This window comes from Triturus cristatus, chromosome 12 (assembly GCF_964204655.1).
Source record: "Triturus cristatus chromosome 12, aTriCri1.1, whole genome shotgun sequence".
In the NCBI taxonomy this organism is placed as follows: Eukaryota; Metazoa; Chordata; class Amphibia; order Caudata; family Salamandridae; genus Triturus; species Triturus cristatus.
Genome location: NC_140595.1, coordinates 694,441,322 through 694,464,438, shown reverse-complemented (window position 1 = coordinate 694,464,438; position 23,117 = coordinate 694,441,322). Strand labels below are relative to the sequence as shown.

Here is a 23,117-nt window from a genome sequence, read left to right as displayed (position 1 = left end):
TAAAGTGCACCATTTAGCTCTTTAATTCAATGTTTCCTGGGGCAGAACCCAACTGAAAAAGAATATTAAAGTGAAGTTAAGGTTAATTGTGGGAAGAGTGTTAAGAGGGACAGTTAATAATGGTTATATAACATAACACAATACACAAACCTATATTGGGACGGGTCCCTAGTTAGGTTAGGGGGCCGAGAGGAACTCAATGAGGGAGTACACCCTCCCGTGGTTTAACACTAAATCACTATAGGTACTCCCAAAATGGACCAGTCAGAAAAAAGAAAAGAAAACTCTGCTGTCAGCTCAGGTGTTGGTATGCCCTATTAGAAGTAAATAACACCACCTAGGCGTGGGGAAGGAAGCAAGTCCTTTTGTTATTATTTTCCCTCACACACCCTAGTGGTGTCATGCTTCATCATTGGGACACCCCGACGCCTAAAAGTCAGGGTGGGCTCGACCAATATTTCAGGGAGCACTTGATGAGATGTTTTTTGGCCAGGGGGTATAAAGATTAAAAATCGGCGTCAAACCCCAGTTTCCCTTTATTTTTGGGTTTGGCACTGATGTTAAAATATGATAAGTATAAGGGTTTGCTAGGGATATAATGGTCCTAGGACCCATTTTGGGAGTACCTATAGTGATTTAGTATATAACATAACACCCAGAGAGGTACACATGTAAAGGTATTAAGGTGCTACCTTAGCCGTATCTTCCACACTGTCAGGTACACGGATATAGGCACCCACTGTTTAAAAAATACCACAAAGTGTAGCATCCTCTGGCAAATGTGTAGAGTACACAGTAGCTTCAAGGTCAATGGAAATGACATTAACAATATTTATATTCAGTTGACTGTCTTGCACTAGCAAATGTTTCAAACAGAAGTTGTCCTATTTGAAATTTAAATAAAGACATTTAACTTCTTTAAAATGAATCCCAATTAAAACTGTTTGAGGGTCATTTGGAGATGTGAGTAACACATACCTTGAAATAACTGAGGAATGCCACACCCATTCAACCCATCAATTGGAGCAGTTTTGCCCAGTAGCTCTGTTAGACTTGGCATCCTTGCCATAGCTTTTTGTCTAAAACTTTTTCCCTTCAGATCTCCTGCTTTGCTGACATTGTTTTTGCTTTGCTTGAAAGTGTGAAATTGCTTGTGCTCACTCCTTAAAACATGATAGAATTGGCTTCTACCAAACTTGGATATCATAATTTACTTTAAGACAGGCTACAACGTTCTTAAGACCCTAGTAAAGTGGCACTACATGTGTTCACGTCCTGTAAAATATATTCTGCTATTGAGCCTTCAGCACTGATTGTGCCACTCAGTTAAGTAGCCCTTTTAAACAAGTCTCAGGCCTGTTCAGGCTCGACAATGAGGCTAGAATTCACACTGCAGGCTGCCAGCTACACGGAACCAAACATATTGTCCCAACTGCTCAACACATCCTCGGCGCCGGTCTTCGTATCACAACGCTCATCAACGAGATCTTTGATGAAGACGCAAAACATTGCACCGCAGCCTCACCTCCGTGCACCTCTCAACCAATGCGGAAACGGAAAGATTTCCAGTGGCAGAAGATACAGCTAAGGGAAAGACCGATCAGAAAGCGGGAGAAGCAGTCGAGGAAAAACCGAAAATAAGACGAGTTGGTTCTCACGAGTGAATGAATAAATAAGGGATTCCAACAGCCCAAAGCAAGAAGGGATCAGAACCATATTCCAGTTTCCCCTTCCCCATCGAACTAAGCCAATAGGCAAAAGAAGATGCTAGTAATCTACAACTGGTAGTACGAGAAAGATGTACATTCGGAACCACATATGAGCCCTGATGAAGACCTCTTGAATAAAACACAGGTCCACTTTAACCACAGGTCGAAACGCGTCGGCCAGCAGATAACGAGACTTACTTGGGATAGCAATCAGACACCTTCGTCCCCAGGAGAACAAAAGCAATACATCTAGTCAATGCCCTGCATAACTGACTTTGAATACTGCTCTTTGACCCTGCATAGGACCAGAAAGTAATTTACGTAGAGGCATCAACAAGTTTGAGTTCCCGCGCTTTACAAAAAAAAGAGGGATATCTGAGTGCTGTAGAGATATAATTTCCTCATGTTTTGTCTATATTTGTAGATTTGTCATTTAGTTAATGTATTATATGTAAAGTAATCTTTCAATGTTTGCATAAAGTTTTGTGTATGTTTTATGTAAAGGACATGTACTTGACACAGTGAAGAAGTGTTCTTTTCGCTTCAAAGAATTTAAGATTTGTACAAAAGAGATAATACTCGCAGTCAATAAATAGGCTTGCTGAGATAAGTAAAAAGTGTGATCAATGGTATCAGAGGTTTTCGCTTTACAAAACAGTATTACATGATTCTGGCCTCTGATAACCTCATAGAATCCCCCCCTTAGTTTTATATCCCCCTCTCAACCAATGCATCGCTTCCCTTGCACAACACATCTTAGGCACGGACCCTCGAAACGCTCCACAAACCCTGATTTAAGGTACTTTGTTTAGCAGCCCCAATCTGGGTCACCATAGATAGCCAGCGCTCCATCACAGTCGCCATGAACTTGTGACTTTGCCCCAGTCTGGTGCAACTTTGTGATCTTTGGGGCTATTTTCACTAAAACATTTAAATTGCACATCTTCGATTCTACCAATTAGAATTTTTTTGTTTTGGTTGTGTTTTATTTATTAAAAATTACTTTATTTTTCTAACTTAGTGTGGGATTCTTTTTATGTGGTGTGTTCACTTTATTACTGTTTGAAGTATTGCACACATACTTTACACGTTGCCTCTAAGTTAAGCCTGACTGCTCTGTAACAAGCAACCAGAGGATTGAGCAAAGATTAACTTTGGATTTGCTAATGTCTCACCCAGAAAAGAATGTTGGTTGCAGCTTTACCAGGGCTCAGTGGCGGTGAGTCCATTGGGGCATTGGGGCGTTGCCCCACTAATGCCACATGGCCACAGCATGAACAGCATGGCCACAGACTCATTACACAACTTACACTTCACCTCACCAGTCCTGACTTGAAATCGGGTCTGCCGTTCGAGTCAGTCAGGACGCGATCGCGAAGGGGGTGGGGCAGCACTGCAGGTTTTTTTGTTGATTGACACTGACAGACTTAGTAGCGCAGTAGCAATAGTGCGAATGTTCGCGTTTGGGCTGGTCATTTTTCCAACCAGCCTGAACATGCGAACTGTACTAGCCTGCAGTGCCCCCTGCACATTAGGAGAGTGAGGGCGATGGTTGCTACTGGCCAGTGGCCGCAGCCCCCGGTCTCCTATGGGCAGGGACAGTCCCTGCTCAAGCCAATCCTGGCGCAGCTGGAGCAGCGTCAGTATTGGCTGAGAGCGGGGTTGCCGCAGTGACGCGGCTGTTCCTATTCGTTCAGTTGAAGAAGAGCGCCAACGCGGCGGGACCCGGCGGTCAGGTAAGTTTTCTTTTAATTTTAACCTCCCCCGGCCCCCACCCCCGCACGGGTATTGAGACTCGAGCCGCAACTGCGTCCTTTGGCGTCGAAATCAGTCTTCTGCATTGCGTAACTTAGCCCACGCTAGAACCCCCTCCTGCCCCCAGAAACGAGAGAAAGAGCATGACCCCCTCTATACCTAAAAGCCGCACTTCTGTCTTGACAAGGGTGGCACTGGGATAATAGAGCCTGTGTACCTTGAGCCTTCAGTATTACGGAGACCGGCGGTGCAGAGATATAAGTTGTATAGTTTGTGATGTCATTCGGTACTATAGACCTAACAGCACAGGGATGCATTGGTAAACTAACAAAGCTGCAAATGGCATAGCCTGACCCTCATAGGCTTCTCACTGCTTGTGTGTGTGGCGAGTGGATGTGGCCACTGTTGAAGTCATTTTATGTGGCATCTATTGTGACACTTGCTGTTGAGTGAAGGCTCTTTTCAAGCTCCACAGCACAAGGCATGCAGTGCCACATAATGTACAGGTGTCTGTCCGGAATAAGGAATGTGCGTACTCGTAACATGGGGCACACTCATAACGTCTGAGGCATCATCATATCCGCAATGCCGGCTACTACAGATGACTCTCTTTATGCGGTCTATGCAATGTAACTTCTGTTGACTTTCAGAACATCATTAAAATAACATAATTTACTAGTAAGGACGCAACCATGCTAGGATTGCACTACCCAAAAATGTTGTTTTTCTTTCACTCTATGTGCCTCGTCCCAATGCCAACACTGTTGCCATAGAACCGGATTTCATACCCTGCTAAAGTTTACATGGATGTAAGGCATCCATAAGCGGCATATTTCAGTGACACTAAACTTCTGCTCTCTGACCCTGGCCATGTATTCAGCATGTGCAAGGCACGAGGAATCCTGCATGGCGTACTAGCTATCCCATCACAATCGGGGTTCACTCTTTGGCCCTGTCCATCTTGAACGGAGCAGAAAGCGCCTTCTGTACTAGATCATAGCATTAAAGGGTCATTCCAGAAAGATCAAGATGTCCATACCGACCTACTTGTGTATTTAGACTTGCATGTTGTTTATCACATTATGAATAGTCACATACATTCCCTAGTGACTTGTGAAAAACATACACATGTGATATGTTAACACAGATCTGTCTGGTATTGTTCAATATTCCTAGCTTATTTTCATTACCTCACATTTGCAATGCGTACACCATGCAAGTCAAGGGTTAGTCAAATTGTGGTATCATTTCTTTACAGCATCTTCCCTGTTTATAGGCTGTTTTTACACACACAAAACCTCTTCCTACAATCAGTCAGCATTAACTAGAGAGATTGAGCATGTTCCCACGATTTCTGCACCACTTATGACTGAATTATTCCGGTTTAAGTTAAGTCTACAAGTTTGAGAGTGCATTCCTCAGGCTTTGTGAATGGACAAAATGTACTAACTTTTGGTGTCTGTCTAATTTGCACCACACACCTCTTCCTGTTCTGTGACACTTTCCTTTGAACAGGTATTCTGTTAATGACAGTCCAAAGGTTTCAGGCCATAATATTTTCATTTGTCGTGTAACTGATCATCAGCCAGACACATGCCTTGAACAACTTTATGAACTGGGCCATTAAACCTACTAAGGGGGGCTTGTAATGCATCTGTTGCACATTCCTGCACTCTTCCGCCCACACAGGCAATCCCTGCACATGGCACACGCACATGTGTGTGTCCGTCCTGGCGTCCACGCACACCGTCATGGTTCACTATCTGAACCCTGTGAGTGTACTGTGGCGACAGGCACCTGGCCCGTCATGGCTCCAAAGTATTTGTACAAACATGTGTTTCTGTGGTCGAGCCTGCTACTCTCTGAGGTATATGGGTGGGCCACAAAGTGTACAGTAGGAGCCAGGCAGGCGGCAGCTGTCTCTTCCTGCTTTCTCAAATTTGCTTGAAATTGCACCATTTGCCCACTCTTTTTCAAAATTGTCTCGGGGGTAGCATCGCCCCCAAGCACCCCTTAGGCGGTTCGGGCTCGCTCGCTACGCTCGCTCACCACAGTGCGGTACAACAATTGTTTTACGCCTCACCACTTTCAAATGTCACCATCCGCCACTGCCAGGGCTGACACTACAGTCATCCAATAACCCAAACTCGTATCCTCTGCTACACTGGCTGTTTTGCGGCACATCCACCAAATTCCAAAACATGTAATTTGCATGATTCATTAGAAAGTTCTTTTATGTACCTTGTAGTTTCAAATAGTTGGCCCTGTACAAATTTTACAACTCTTACAGTGAGAAATTGTGGTGTTAGTGAACTTAATTAAACTTTATCTGTGGGGTGAAGTTTCTAACAAAAAAACGCTTTCAAGAAAATCCTTTTGCCAAAAAGTAGAATTTGTAAGATTTACCTCCTACAAAGCTTGCTTCGACATGCTTTTCATCAGATGTTTTTTGACCTCCACAAACTTTGGGGCATATCAACAACAACCGGTGATAATTATCGCTCAGCGCTCTTAGCGTGAGGATAATTATCGCCGGCTAGCGTGAATTTTTATCGCTGAGATAGCGTTATCTCAATAGCGATAAAAATCTACACGCTAACAGGCTAACGTGAGATTATCGCTGGAAACCCAGCGATAATCTCACGTTACCTTGTTGATAGGGACAGGCAAACTTAGCCATGATATCCTCCTTCCATAGGATATCATGGCTAAGTCTGAAAATTAGCAGACGTAAAAAAGCAGCGTTAACCGCGGTTAGCGCTGCTTTTTTTGTCTCTAACAGGGTTAGCGACATTCTTGATAATAGGAGAAATGTCGCTTAGCGACATTTCTCCTATTATTTTACTCTGGAACGCCCCCTTTGCATCTCATTAGAGATGCAAGGGGAAGCGTAGAGTAAAAGGGTGCTAACATGCAAATTTGCGTGTTAGCACCCTGTTGTTGATAGGGTGCTAGTTTTATCTCTGCTTTTTTGGCTTTTAAAGCCAAAAAAGCAGAGATAAATCCCTTGTTGATATGCCCCTTTGTTGTTATAGTTTTAATTTTTGTTCACATAAATCCAAAAGCGAAAGCTCACAATTCCATATTCCCCTACAAAGTAGGAGAGCCTTTTCAATATGGGTCTTAAAAAATAAATTGGGCAGGCTGCAGAAAGCATTGCACAACTGAGACCAGACTGTACTGAACCTTCCAAGGAATCCACAATAATCCATATGCTACATGGCCAGTGTCATGCTTTACACCTTTCTAATGGCTAATGCTAAAATTAAAGTATATAGACGGCTTTAACTTCCCAATAATGTTACCAGTCCCAAGGGTGACAGTGAAGGTAGTGCAGGCAGGGTGTATTCTTACCTTATTTTGAGGATTTCCACGTCTTGAAAACCTGGGACATTTTTATAGGCCTTCACCATCTAGGAGAGACATTGACAAAGTTATAAATCCATTCAGTAACTTTTTTAGCAGCGCTCTGAATTCCAGAAAGAATATTTCCAATACATTACACGTAAATTTACCTCTGAGTCTGAAGCATATAGAGACTAGCACATGATTATTTCTTAAAGACCTTAGTAATGAGTAATGTGTGCAACTAATGGACCAGGGCTAAAAAACATGGCAGTCCTGGCAATGTAAAAAAAAATGTACTTGGTCCTAATGAGACGTTCATGATGCTGTCAGCTTTGACAATGCAGTTCCCAATACATTACACGTAAATTTACCTCTGAGTCTGAAGCATATAGAGACTAGCACATGATTATTTCTTAAAGACCTTAGTAATGAGTAATGTGTGCAACTAATGGACCAGGGCTAAAAAACATGGCAGTCCTGGCAATGTAAAAAAAAATGTACTTGGTCCTAATGAGACGTTCATGATGCTGTCAGCTTTGACAATGCAGTTCCAGCTTTCTTAATTTTTTCTACTTTCAGTGCTAGTACACTGCGGGGCAGATTTATAAGAAACTGACGCATTTGTATAGATGCACCAGTTTCCCTGCGCCTGCGTGAAAAACCCTTGCGCCACCATAGATGCGCCGTATTTACAATACGGTGCACTATGGTGCAATGATTGACAGATGCGTCAGAAATTCTGATGCATCTGTTTGCGGAAAAGTCACGCATTGCTGGAGTCGTGTCGCAAGCACAACGCAACTCCAGCAATGTGTGTTGCAGCCTCTTCCTAATACACTGCGTCATGCGTAAGGTTTTGAAGCAGTGGCGTCCTAAATGTCACGCAGTGAAATCTTGTAGATTTCACTGCGTCACCTTTACGAGGCTCTCCTGCGTGGGAACGCCTACCCTGCATACATCATACCTGACGCAGGTATAATGTCACGCAGGGCTTTACAAGATGACTCATCTCTCTAGATGCGTCACGTTCTAAATTTTCTGCATCTTTACGCCACCGTTCCGTCCCAAAAGTGACGCAAGGGGCTTTTAAATCTGCCCCTGGGTCTTTTTCATTCCTAGGCCCTGATTACAAGAAAGGAGCTAATTCCATTTTGATTGCAAATTCCCATTTGCTCCTGAAACTGGATTCCAATTTGGTGGTATCGACGCAAGTGCTAATTGTGCGTGTACTCTTTGTGAATGTGCACATTACGTACCCCTAGGTATTTCCTACATGTTTTTGGCAGGTAATACTTGGCAAGAATCCTATCTATAAATAGTGTGACATGACCTATCAACGTTGTTCTCAAACTCACCCAATATGTTTTATTTTAGAGATAAGTTCTTATTTAATGCTAAACTCTTCTGCCAGATGTGACATACTTTAAAATGACGATGAGTTCTAGTTATTTTAGGTTTGTCTTTATTAACCTCACACATTCTAATGCAAGGGTTGCAGTCTGGAAAATCAAGTAGGGAATATCGAGTTGTCAGAATATCATAGTCAAAATACAGAGGGCGAAAATAGTAAGGTGGTAAGTGCATATGTTATGTTATTTTCATTTATACAGCGCACAGCTACTCGGAAGTGTCCCGGCGCTATAGACCGCTGGGGAACCCGTCCTGGCTATCCCTGTGAGATGGTCCCTTTCTGGGTATCTCCAAGGTGAAACCAGGCATCCTCGGCATCTGTGGGGGGCTGTTGTAGAGATGAGGCAAGCTTAATGCCCAGAGTTGCTGAGTGTGTTCCTGGTTAGAGTAGGTACCGAGGGGAGAATTATCGAGTCTGTTTTGACCCTGGTCCACGACCCTGCTGCGTTGGGAATTGAACCCTGGTCCCTGGCCGATTCTCTGCTTACGGATCTGCCACCTCTAACCAGTGAGCCACACCTCTCCACTAAGAGTGAGAGTTATAATTAATTATTGTAGTGATCTATGGAGTCAAAACCGATAAATTAATAATGTTACACTTATAAATATTTGGCTACCTTGTCTAGAAGTGTTATCACTTATGTGAAGTAGGTGTGCTACATCCTTGTGTGAGATGCCATTTATTTAACAATTGATGCTTTTTCAGATGTTTCTCCTGCTCCTGCTCATCCCCCTCTCCAAATCAGTGACCTCTGAGTATGAGTGTCTGAAGACTGATCTTTGTTGTGTTCCAAGCTGTTCGGAGATGCGATTATGATCCTGGGTTCCATTGGTGGGCTGGTTTCTCTTGTGTTCAAGTATTGTTCATATTTCAAAACCCATTTGAAGTTGTTCTGTATTGAAACAGAATTGAGTTAGTTACTGGATTTGTCAAAAATCTGAGACCTTGAGATATTAATTACTTTGTCTGCATTGTGGTGTGTAGGGCGACAAACCACTTACATTTTTATGAGGACTTTGTATTAACAGTTTTTCTTAACAGGTTTGAGAGTTTAAATTGCATTATTGTGCTTGCCCTGAGTGCACGGGATGCAATACGTTGAATCGGAGGTAGAATTCTTCAACTCAAAGTTTGCCAAGCAAGAACTTTGTAGCCCGTCTGTTATCCAATCTTATTTACTGATAATGTTTTTCTCGTCTTTGCTGAAATCGAGTTGCTAACTTAACTACTGAGTTTTCAAAATTGTGAGTGAATTGTCTTAAATGCTAATTTTATTTCCTTTCTAAAGTATACTGTGTCACACGCCATTCTGATTAACAGACTTGAAACCTCTGGCATTTCCGGCACAGTGTTGGAATGGATCAAAAACTTCCTGAGTGACAGGAGACAAGTAGTTACTCTCGGAGAATTTCGCTCCAAGGAAAAATTGATAAAGATGGGCGTCCCACAGGGCTCAAGCCTCAGCCCAACGCTGTTTAATGTCTACACCGCCCCTTTAATTAAACTAATATCGTCATTTGGAATTGATGTAGTCGCCTATGCTGACGATACTCAATTGATATTGGTTTTGGACAAAGACACACAGGAATGGGAAGAAAAACTTAAAAACTGCCTCACGGCAACCTTTGATTGGATGAAAGTCAATCATCTAAAATGCAACACAGGCAAGACAGAAATCGTGCCAATGGGCCCAAATAACAACTTCACGCCCAAAACCTGGTGGCCAGAAAAGGCAGAAATCCCACCGAACACAACCCAATCGGCACGAAACCTAGGGATTACATTTGACAGCAACCTCTCGTTCAAGCAGCAAGCCTTGAAAGTGGCAGGAAACTGCTTTGCCATTATTAAAGGACTCAGGAAGTTTTTCGACCTCCTTCCTCTTGAGGCTAGGAAGACGGTAACAGTTGCTTTGGTGACGTCGCGGATAGACTATTGTAATAGTCTATATGCAGGTACTACAAAAACCACCACACATAAACTTCAAATGGTGCAGAATGCCGCAGCTAGGTTAGTCCTTAAATGGCCGAAGAAATCTTCTGCATCATCTGCACTAAATACTCTACATTGGCTCCCAATTAACAAGAGAGTCCTCTTCAAAATACTGATTATCACCTTTAGAGCCACCCATGCTCTGGGACCAAAATACCTACAGCAGAGATTCGCCAGATACCATCCCTCTCGCAATCTCCGTTCATCTAGCTCTAATCTCCTGTCAGTACCTAGGTTCAAGCTCAGCACAAGAGGTGGCAAATCCCTTCCAGTACTTGGGGCAAAAGCATGGAACACTCTTCCCCCCGACCTTCGTGCCCTAGACAAGGAAAAAGATTTCAGAAAGGGACTGAAAACCTGGATTTTCAAGCTACAGGACTCCCGCGTTAGAGCACTAGTGTAACAGTTGGGTGAGTTCCATCCACTCCCTACCTGTTTCCTTCATCACTAAATCAGTATCTGGCGCCTTGATGCTCCCTGGAGTGACTGCAGCGCGGTACAAATGCTATTTTACATTACATTACAAAGAGGTTTTTTTTTATTTAAATGTGTAATGTGGTTCTGTGGTTGTTTTCCTGTTCACAGAGAAATCATACTGTGATTGGTTGCTCGGCTAGGGAGCGTACTGGGATTGATGTGACATGTCACTAGGCTGCGCTCTGATTGGTTATTTGCCAGTATAGTTGCGCTGTGATAGGTTGACCTTTGACAGAGCTGCACTGCTGTTGGCTTTTGTATGCTAAATTCATATACTTGATTCTTTGGATTATTTTGAGTTTGAGTTTGAAACATGGGTGGAGAATTTATGAAACCCAAGCCTAAGGATGATTGATCTAGAGAGGACAAATAGTTACAGAGTAAAGGCATGCCAGCTTATGAAATGATGATAAAATTATACTTGTGTCATGATCTCTGAATAGAATAAATATACAGCCCATAATGAGGCATTACAATTTCCAATGGAAGGTATTTTTAGTATTCAATAATTAGACTTTCTGAATCACCTAATGTATAACATGAGACCAATGCCTAGAACTATGCAGTTTGAGACACTTAATGAATGGAACTGCCTGGCAACCGAGAAAGAGAGCAGTAAGAAAGACAGGACTATGAAAAAATACTATTGGAGCTGGTTGGAAGGTAAATTAGAATGCCAAGAGAGGTGCGATATTCTGGAATGTATTGAAACATTTCCTGCTATAGTCAAGGGAATACGCAAACAAAGAGAAAGACAAAAAAGAGAATGGGGAGCCTGAGGATGACGATGAAAAATTCATAAATGAACTGTTGATTTTAAGACCTCCTCTGTATTCAGATAGACCAGGGGAATCAATGCAGACTACTGTAGGGGTTGACAGAAAATGGACGTGGTGACACCACAGTGGTGCAAGCTTCTACTGGAGCTGTGCCAAGATCTCAGTCAGACGTTTCAGTCACAGTGGCAATCCCTGGAATCAGTGGGACCAAAGCACAAGTGAAACTGGCACAGGTTATCTCTGAAAGAACAGTGGTGGTATAGTCACCTCCTCAGGACGTCTGTACCGGAATTTTTAAAAAACTTGGAGAGATGCTTCAGGGAAATGTGGATTTGAAGAGATTATTAACATATAATGCTGAGGAAATTAGGTATATGGTAAAAGAAGCATCAAGATGTGCTGATGAAGAACATGATAAATTAGTAGAATTGGCTGACAAATTAGAAGTTGACATTAGTAAAATGAAGAATGTAAAACAAAATCACAAAATGGATTTGACGCATGAGGACATCAAAGAGATGGGTCTAATAATTACTTTGAGGGCCCTGTTAGACCTGGCACCTTGGAATGGTATTCCCACTAACATTTTGCCTTCAATCCTCCTGTGTTGCTGACTTCGTTTTTGCTGGCTTTAGGACTGTATGTACTTTACCACTGCTAACCAGTGCTAAAGTGCTTGTGCTCTTTCCTTAAAACCTGGTACAATAGGCTTATACTCAATTAGTATATTTAATTTACTTATACGTCCCTAATAAAGTCACACTACCTGTGAACAGGGCCTGTAAATTAAATGCTATTAGTGGGTCTGAATCACCGATTGTGCCAGCCACTTTAGTAGCCCTTTTTTATTATTTGCAGCCTTTATTTATATTTTATCACGCAAACAGGTAGGTGAGTAAGTGAATAAAGGGAACCCTCAGCTAGACATATCATGCCATGTACAGTTAAGCTTCCAAGGGAGGTGGCACAGGGAGGAGGAGTAGAGCAATCCAGCCCATGTGGCTGCCCACAGACAACATCCTCATCGGTGTGCATGATCACAAGATGAATTGCCATCACCTGGCTTTAGCCAGATTATGAGGGTCAGATCCCTATAGGAGTATGAAAATCACCTAGTCTAACCAAGTAACAGTTTCTAACTTGTGGAGGGGATGTAAAAAGGACAGGGTTACGGGAGGTGGAGAAAAGTGGGGGGAGCTGGTCGCGAGAGGGCTAAGGTGAAAGGGGTGGATGACCTGTTGCTCAGCCCCTGGTTCAATTTAATAATTTGTAATTCTCTTGCTCCCTGCTGGTTCCCACCACTGCTGCCCCTGCAGCCCCTCCCACCGACACAGCCTCCGCTACCGCCTCCCTACCTCGAGTCCCGCCTCCCTCCCCTACTTAATGGTGGCCGCTGCTTGGTTGCTCAGAGGGCGCGCTGCTGGCGTGCCAAAGGCACGCCTAAGGCAAGCCCGTCTGCCCCCGTCCGCGACCCGAACACGGCCAGTGCCAGGGACCCTGGATCTCCGGAACCCCGCCGATACAACTCTGCCGCCCTCCACACACTCAACCCCGTAAGACACAACGACTGCCAAATAGCAACACTGAACACCACACAAGGACAGTTCTCCTGCAGACACTGCCGACGATCCTTCACCATCAACAGCACTCCCATGGCCGCCAAAGACTTGCTGAACCCCCGCAAAACCGAAACTCTGACTTACATACTCCTCAACATAAGCTCTCTGCATAGACAAGCCATCGAGATCTGGGACCTGCTCGACACCTTCTCGCCTGACGTCGCCTTCCTCACGGAAACCTGGACTAATGTCTCCTCCGGCCCTGACATCGCCAACGCCATCCCGATGGATACAAGATCCAGAAAAGGGACCACCTCACTGCCCAGGAAGAGGAAATGCCGTTGCACATCACACACAAGACCTCACTCTGACTCTCCACCTCCAACACGAGTGACCCCCACCACAACACAGAACACCTCCACTTCCAGATCCAGACCCACCCAATCCGCCTCAACCATCGCCGACCTCGTCGCTCTCCACGCCATCACCTCTACGGACTACATCCTATTTGGAGACCTTAACTTCCACCTCGACAACCGCCGCGACCCTGACTCCATCACCCTCCTAGATAACCTCTTCAGCCTCAGAATGAAGCAGCTCGTCACCACCTCCACACACATAGCAGGACACTCCCTTAGTGCCATTTTTGCAGAAATAACAAACATCCACTTCAGCCACACCTAGCAGCCCCTCTGGACGGACTACCACTGCGTACACTTCACCTTCAACACCCCCACCAGACCCAGAACCCCCCCGGGCCCACCTCGAAGGAACAGGAGCAAGATCACAGAGGAGCACCTCAACACCAACCTCCTCCTAGACCCACCCTGCACCATGACCAACGCCAACTCCGCAGGAATTTCACTGCTGAATTTCCAGCTGCGCCGACAAACTCGTACCCCTACGCCACCCTGGCAAACAACGCCCCCCAAAAGCTGCCTGGTTCACGACCGAATTCCAAGAAGCCAGATGCTCCTGCAGACACCTCGGGAAAACCTGGTGAAACCGGAAAACCATGGAAGACCTAAACAGCTACAGGAGTGCCCTGAAGGAATATCACCAGTACATAAGAGACACCAAGCGGACTTTCATCAAGAAAAAAATCCACACCAGCGCTACCAACGCTAAAGAACTCTTCAACACCATACAGCAATTCACCAAACCCACCAGTGAAGCCTCGGACGTCACATCTTCCCAGGAACTCTGCTCTTACTTCCATCTGAAAATCAATGCTCACTACGACAACTTCAGCCAACAGACTCTGGACGCCACCCCCCTTGCCACCACCACCGACAAGGAGCCGTCCATCACAACCTGGAATCCTACCACCGTCAAACACACCACAGTGACCATGAAAAACACCCACTCAGGAGCCCCCACAGACCCCTGCCCACCGGATATCTACCACAGGGCCCCCGTCGCCATCGCACCTGAACTAGGACGTACCATCAACGCCTCTTTCGTATCTGGTATCTTCCCAGACGACTGGAAACGGGCGGAGGTTAAACCCCTCCTGAAGAAGCCCACGGCCGACCCAACAGACCTGAAAAACTACCGGCCCATCTCTCTCCTCCCCTCTGCCACCAAAGTCACAGAGAGACTCGTAAACACCCAGCTGACTGCCTTCATCGAAGATAACTTTATCCTAGATGCCTCCCAGTCTGGATTCTGCAGCAACCACAGCACCGAGTCGCCCTCCTCACTGCCACCTACTCAACCAGGGACACACCGCAGCCCTCACCCTACTAGACCTCTCCACAGCCTTCGACACCGTCTCACATCACACTCTCACAGCCAGACTACACAACACTGGAATACGAGGAACCGCCCTCTCATGGGTCTGATCTTTTCTCTCCGGAAGAACACAGAGGATCCCTCCTTTTCTCTCCGAACCCACAGAGATCCACTGCGGAGTGCTCCAGGGATCATCGCTCAGCCCCACGCTCTTCAACATCTACATGCCCCCCTCGCTGCCATCGTCAGACACCATGGGCTCAGCATAGTATCATACGGTCCCAGGATGCTTGTTTCCGGTCCATGGAAGACATAGCTTGGCAGTTCGCGCTGGACTGTTCCCATGAGGCACAGGGTCAGACTGATTTGCATATGGACATGTCTGATCTGGGGTGGCGGAGTGAGCTAAAGAATGATGATGGATTAAACCCAGATCAGTTGACTGGGGGTGAGGGCTTGCAATGTTCAACACTCCGTCCATCATCCCCTTTGGTTTTGCTTTGTTCACTCTAAGTTGGCAGGGGATGCCCAGACGTGGGTCCCTTGCTCACTTTGCCACTGGATTCAAGATAGCCTTGCTGATGAGGGTTATGAACCCGAAACCGGTCCCAGGATGCATGTTTCTGGTCCAGGGAAGACATGGCTTGGCAGTTCGGGCTGGACTGTTCCCATGAGGCACAGGGTCAGACTGATTTGCATATGGCCATGTCTGAACTGGGGTGGCGGAGTGAGCTAAATAATGATGATGGATTAAACCCAGATCAGTTGACTGGGGGTGAGTGCTTGCAATGTTCAACACTCCGTCCATCATCCCCTTTGGTTTTTCTATGCTTCATCATAGGACAGCTCCTCGTTGGGTCAGCACTGCAATGCCCAACGGGCCCCACAGGGGGGCTCTGTGCCATATATCTTCTCTGGCTGCCATCGTGAAGCTAAAAGATAATAGTAGGGCGTATGTGTAGCGAGTAGAGGTGGGAGAACGTGAGTGTGGTTTAAAAATTGCTACAGGATTCTCCCAAAAATATTTATTCGCTGGGATTCTGTGCTATGAGTAAAAATCGACTAGGAAGTCGTGGCTGAGGAGGGAGATTTGTACCTACTTCAGCTCAGGATGATGTGTAAAATGTGCAGAGGTTGACATGTTTCATACCCTATGTTGTCCAGGCGGATCTAGGCATTTCATTAGGACCAGGGGAATCCTCATCTACTCTAAGGGGACGGAATTGGTGTATGTGAAAGGAGTTCACATTCCCTATAGTCTGGACTCATGCTGTAGTCCTGTTTCAAGGTGAAAAAATGATTAAACCGATGTAAAATGGTCTACATCTTCTGGAAAACATCTGGAGGAGAGAAAGCACAGGTACAAGATGGTTCCACAACCACAGTTATAAGTAGTTAGGAAACACAAGTGCCCGTGGTGGGTAGGGACAAGGGAAGGGCAGCTGTGCAGGACATAGTATAAAAACATTTGTTATTATAATTATTAATATTGGAGCTTGTAGAGCGCGCAGCTACCTCCAACGGAAGTGTCCCGGCACTAGCAGCGCATCCAACCTGTAAAGAATGAACCGGACTGGACAGTGAGTACTATGGCAGGCCGAAGAGCCAAGTTTTCAAAGCTTTCCTAAATAAGGTTTCCATAATGTAGCGGTTTTCACCGTAAAAGCACGGCCGCCGATCCTAGCCTTTGCAAAACGAGGAATCACCAGTAGATTCTGGTTGTTTGATCTGAGTACTCTGGCCTGGCTGTATTTCTGAAGTCTCCGCTTCAGGTATTGGGGACCGATACCTCTGACTGCTCTGTGTGCCAAGGTCAGTACCTTATACTCTAGTCTTCTTTTTACCAGAAGACAGTGTAAACTGCACAAATAGGGGGGTAATGTGATGTCGCAGTGGCACATTCCTAATTAGCCTGGCTGCCGCGTTTTGAATAATCTGTAGCCTCCTGAGTAAATACTCAGGAAGACCAAGGTGGAGGCTGTTAGCATAGTCAAGTTTGGAGGTGACTAATGCATGCTACACTGTCTTCCTACAGTCCATTGGCAGGAAGTGAAGGAATCTCCGCAGAGCCTTCAACTTCCAGGAACACAGTGTGGAGAAATAAGCAATTTGCGCCTTGCCCGTAAGTTGAGAATCAAACTTAAACCCCAGGTTCCTGGCAGAGGCAACTGGCAGAGGGGGTGGATTTAGCTCAGTCGGCCACCAGAGTCCCGAACGAGGGGGAGGAGGTTGATTAAATAACAGGTCCTCCATTTTGTCAGTGTTTCATTTTAAGCAACTATCCGTCATCCAAGACAAGATATTTAAAAGACACTGCTTAAAATTGGTGAAATCTGTCTCATTGTGTTCCCTGAAGGAGAACACTAATTGTGTGTCGTCGGCATACGAGACAAGTTTCACCCCACACTGCTCAACAACTGCCGTGAGGGGACAAAGATTTACATTAAAAAGCGTTGGGCTTAGAGCTGGGCCCTGAGGGACACCACACATGAGGGGACTGGAACTGGAGACATGGGGGTGAAGGATCACTTGTTGAGAGCGACCCTCAAGAAATGAGCGGAACCATGCCAGGACAGTTCCTGTCACTCCTAAATGATTAAGCCTATGTAGGAGAATCCTGTGTGACACCGTATCAAAGTCTGCGGAAAAGTCCAAAAGCACCAGCATCACACAGCTGCCCTGATCTAAGGTTTCACTAATTGACTCCGCGACCTCAAGCAAGGCTGTCTCCGTACTGTAGCCCGATCTAAATCCAGACTGGGAGTCATGCAGAAGGTTGTTCAACTCCAGGAAGTCCAAAAGTTGTCTCTGGACTTCCTTTTCCAGACTTTTAGCCGGGAGGGGCAGAAGAGATATTGGTCTAAAATTGTCTTGCTCTGTTGGGTCAGCGTCCTCTTTCTTCAGGATTGACCGAACAAATGCTTTTTTCCAGCTGGTAGGGTAGACCCCAGTCTCTAACGAGGCATTCCAGATAGAGTTCAATATAGGATTGAACCAGGGGGCTAGCAGCTTAAAAAATCTGTCCAGGCAGGGGTCCAACGGAGAGGCTGATTTTGTTTTGTTTTGTTCCACCAAGGACGCTTCCGGGCAAAAAGGGCGGAAAACTGACCACAGGCTCAGATATTGTGGGGTATGTGTTACCAAATCAAATGGTCCCATGGAAGAAAAAGAGGAATAGATAGCTAAAATTTAGTTCTGGAAGGTGGGATAGTGCTCTTCTGGGCTTGTGGTTTAAGAAACCCTTGGACTATCTTAAAAACTTCTTTTACAGAATTGTCAGAGGATTTAATCTACTTAGAGACATAGTCCCTGATGATCTTACATTTTAGACTGTGAAATTTCCTCAGTGCTGCTTTGTTTGCGTGCTTGGCCAGTGGCTCATAATTTTTCTGCAAAACGTGCTCCAGCTTCTTACATAGGCTTTTCTCCATGCGAAGCTCCATAGTAAACCAAGGGGTTGAACGTTTATTCCTGGCCAATTTCATAGTCTTAATTGGGGCTATTTTGTCAAGGGCTGATTTTACCCAACCGTTGAAGACTGAAACATCTTGGCTCGGATCAACTGTAAGCTTAGGGTGGGGGTGTTTTGAAACTCACAACCCATAGATTCAGGTGAAATCTTCCCCCAATTTCACCTGTCCTCAAATGTTGATCAGACCTGATTATTACAGGCACCCCAAGTCAGTTGGAAAGGGACCAGCCAGGGATCCGACCAGGTCACAGGTAAGGGCTCCTCTACATGTAATGTGTGATCATTAGTAAAAAGTAGATGAAGTGTGTGGCCAGCCACATGTGTATACAGTAATACTTTTTGAAACAGGTTTAGCCCTTTTAGGGTATCAGCTAGTTGAACCACTAAGGGGCAGTTCTCAGTCCATATGGACATTAAAATCACCGAGAACTGTGAAATTAGTATGTCTCAGTGAGAGGTCAGCAATGGTGTCATACAACTTTTGCCAGTGGGCAGTCAGTGCATTCGGGGGTCTATAGACCAGAAGTCCAGCCATAGAGGAGATCGTAGAGAATTTAGTACAGAAGGACATGGCCTCAATCAGTCCTGTATCTTCGATTCTCTTGTACGAGATCTCACAGCCTTCTCTCATAATCACGGCAAGGCCGCCGCCTAGTCTATTACCAACCCCATCGACCTTGGTTAATCTATATCCTGCATTTGTGCAAATTAAAAACCAGACAGACCATCCAAGTGCATGCAACTCCACACATCAAGCAGTTGTGCATCGGTAATGTAGTGGACCACATATCTATATGTCCAGTAATGGTGGGCCCTCCAGCGGGGTAGGGTGGTGGCATTCCACCACAGGAGTGTACAACAACATGTGCCCCTTTCAAGCCAACCCATGGCAAGAGGGGGAGGGTATGAGTTGACTCACCTAGAAGGGGGGGCTATTTGCCCCAACCGTGACGTCCAGGTTACTCATTGAATGGCGAGTGGAGCAGTGCCTGCAACATAATAGAGTGGAAAAATAGTGACGCAATGCAGTGGGGGGATGGTGTGGGTTGAAGGGGACACATGCGACCCGGTGGTAGGGGATGGGTAGGGAGGGGAGGAGGCACCGGGGCCTGTTGGGAGACCACCAGCGGTCACCCTGCTTCTAGCAAGACATTCTGATGCACCACCCTCAGGGATGAAGACTGAACTTCCCCCACCCCAATCAGCTTCATCATGGATTGCACAACCTTGGCTCTCAAGGGGAACTACTTTCAATCAAGGAACAGATATACCACCAAACGCAGGGCACCTCGATGGGTAGTACCTTTGTGCCTAGCCTGGCCTGCCTCTATATGGCCGATTTCGAGAAAAAGTACACCCAGAGCAAGAACGACCCCTAAAAAACCAACATCCTGATCTGCCGGAGGTATATCAATGATATACTGATTCTGTTGCCAGGTGTACTAGACACCTGTTCAGAGTTCTGTGAATGGGTCAATACACTTGATCGTTTTCCTAGATTAAGCAAGAACCTTTAAACTACAGAAATACCTTTCCTTGACCTATCAAACTCACTAAATGAAGGTAGGCTCACTACCAAGACATGCAAAAAATCCACAGACAGCAATAGCTTGCTCAGATACGACAGCCACCACCCTAAGCACCTGCGAGACAACCTCCCCTTTGGGCATACATGTAAGTCACCCCTAGGGTAGGCCCCAGACAGCCCAGACAGCAGGTTGTAGTGTATTTTAAAAATTGGACATACGCTTTTAAGTTTTACATGTCCTGCCTTGTTGTGAATCATTCTTAAATCCATTTTCACTACTTTAAGGCCCGCCTCTTCTATAGGATAACATTGGAGTTACCATATTAATTTAATAAGTTGTAACTTCCAATAGGAGCCAGGTAGATACGTTGAGTATGGTGTCTAAACAATTGTAATTAAAAGCCTTCTTTAATCGTAAATTCAGATTTTTAATCAGAATTCTGAAAATGCATTGCCAACCGACACTGCATAATGCATCCTCAGCATATGCCCTCGCATCACAAATTCCTCATCGATGGCAGCCTTGACGGCGATGACCTGGTTCCATGACAGCCATGCAACTCCTTTGAACTGATGCATTGCCCTGACTGCATGACAGATCTTCAGTGTTGGACTTCACATCAGAAGCCCCTCATTGACTGAATCCTCGACGATGACGCATGACCTCGCCTTGCAGTCTCGCATCCCCTCGGACCTACGCTTTGCTGTGGCTGCACAAAAAATCTTTGACGTTGGACCTCACAACGCTCCACAACCAGGATTTAACATACTCTTGTTCAGGAGCCCTAACTGGGTCCCTGTAGCTGGCCACCACTCCACCTTGGTCAGCCTGAACTTGTGACCTGGTCCGGGTCCAGCACAAGCAGATATCCAGAGTCGCGCTTTGTGCTTTTTGGCACTATTGTCACTAAAATCTTTAAAACTGCATATCTCAGGTTCTATTGATTTGAATTTTGATGTTTTTATCTTGTTTTATTTATTACATTTTACTTTATTTTCTATTCTAATGTGGGATCTTTTGTGTGTGATTTGTTATTTTATTACTGTTTAAATTGCTGGATAAGTGCTTTATGTCTATAAGTTAAGCCTGACTCCTCTGTGCCAAGCTACCGGAGGGTTGTGCACATTTTAATTTGGAGTTTGCTTGTGCCTCACCCTGACAAGGATTGTGGTTACTGAATGAGTAAGGTTTCACACCCCCCACCCAGTAACCCAATTTCTTGCAGGCCCATTTTGAAGATCTAATTAAAAAAACACAAGATTGGTATGATTTGAAGAAATATCAAGAATCATGGAAAAAAGAGGCAACAAATAAAAAGAAAACCAAAGGCAATGAGGGAAGGTTGGCAAGTAATATAGCAAGTGATTTGGAAGAGGGACACATTCACTGGCTGAAATTTCTTTAAGGGAAGTTACCGGGGAGGATTTAGTGCATGTCCCATGGACAAGGGTAGATTTGTAAGCTTTTATACATAACTTTCCAAAGTTGAGAGAAGATCCAGCAAAGTGGTATGATGAGATCCATAGTTGATACACATTTCCCTGTTGTTGAATGATGTAAACACATGATGTAGCCCAGATTTAACCTAGATTTAGGCATTGCTCTGTTTTGTGTTTCAGACATAAACTGCTTATTTTTTAAAAAAATGGTACGCAGAATTTTGGTGCAAGTGAATACACATGAATGCGGCCTGGTCAAAATGCTTTTCGTCTGAAGTGCTTTCATGTAAAACCATGCTGAATTAATTAATCATGCTTGTTTAATTGTGATTATTCCAGATCTAACCTCACTATAGAATGTACATTTTTAATTTAGAAATGAATTTTGAACTCTCAAAGTAGCATATATTTGTGGTGAATTAACACGCATTTCACAGTGTAGAAAGGCTGAATATGCTTGGGCTGGCTCAGCTAACTGCAAGCCTTTAGCCTTGAAGATAAGAATGGAATGTGTGCTCTTTCCCTCCCAGCTTTCATGAAAGAACTTTTCTTACAATTTACGCCTTTGTTTAAGTCTCTTCATGAGAGAGACCTTTGCATACTTTTATCTCCATGCTGTTGTTTGTACAATACATTATTCACTACATCATGTAGAAAGAAAACTTCAAAGCACACATTTTTCTTTTTGATTAATATAATATGTATTCTCTGTTTCCGCATGATTAGTACTTTTTGCTGCAGAAAATGTACTTGTTTTCGGGATGTGAAGTAATCTGACTCAAATGTGTTGAAAGAACTCACCTGATTGATGACGTGTCCAGTCAGCCTATGGGGTGTCGATGTGTTCTGAAGCTCCTATTGGACAAGTCACATGTATTTTTGATAGAAATATTGTATGCTATGAGAGGTGCAGGGCAGGCTCATATTTCTTTTAGCAGGCCCGAGGCAGGACACACAGTTTTTTAAGGGTCTGTGAAGCCAGAGAGGAAGGTGGGGACATGGGCAGCTCCTGACACAGAAGGTAGAGATGCACAGCGCTGAGCCAGAGAGAAACCAGCTGAAAAACAGGACAGGTTTAGATTCTAAAACTTTAAATTTCATGCCTTGACTAACTGCCTTGCAAAGACTTAATTTATCCTATGCATTTTATTTCTCTTTATGGGAGATTGTTGCCAATTATTAATTATTGATTAGCCTTGCAAAACTCTCTCTAGAATTATATTTTCTTAAACTCTTTAAGAGATTCTGACTGACATTTTATGCCTCATTTTCTTCCTTTATGGAATGCCTTGTATGCAATCTACAATATCTTGTATGTTAATTCTAATATTTTTCCTATTTTTCAATTCTGTAACCTGATTGATATTTCACTAATGAATAAAGATTCAGAGAACTCCGGGGCATATTAGCAAGAACCTCGTTAAAATTATCACCGTTTTAACGGCAGGAAACTGCCGCTAAAATGGCGATAATGGGCTTGCTAATATGCGTTATAGAATTTCAATAGAAGCCCAGGTTAGATGTCCTGCACATCTAACCTGGGCTTCTATTGGAATTCGATAACGCATATTATCATGCCCATTACAGCCGTTTTAGCGGCAGTTATTTTAACGAGGTTCTTGCTAATATGCCTCTTTGACTTTTGATTAGAAAATAAAACCCTTTAAAACTACTCACAACTCTCATTATTGCATTACATATTTAATTGCACTTGATTTTCATGTTTATGCAAAGTCTCCTGATAGTGATAACACAGTGGCAAAGGTCCAGCCTCTTTAAGCGGTAAACATTTTGCATTGAGAAATTACCGTGAAATTACCACTGGATCACACATTATTTGAGATTGTTGTCCCTAGACATTTTTGGTTGGAATATAAGGCAATTTTTGGATGGCCAGTACAAGAACCAGCTAA

At 44.5% G+C, this 23,117-nt stretch overlaps 1 protein-coding gene across 1 annotated transcript in view; it reads right to left on the bottom strand.

Moving 5' to 3' along the window:
* The window catches only part of LOC146780114 (uncharacterized), a 478,834-nt gene that overhangs the window by 304,336 nt on the left and 151,381 nt on the right, over positions 1 to 23,117 (bottom strand). Inside the window, exon 5 of the mRNA XM_085638050.1 lies at positions 6,819 to 6,877. Coding sequence (XP_085494176.1) covers positions 6,819 to 6,877 — 59 coding nt within the window. The remainder of the gene's footprint in view (positions 1 to 6,818; positions 6,878 to 23,117) is intronic.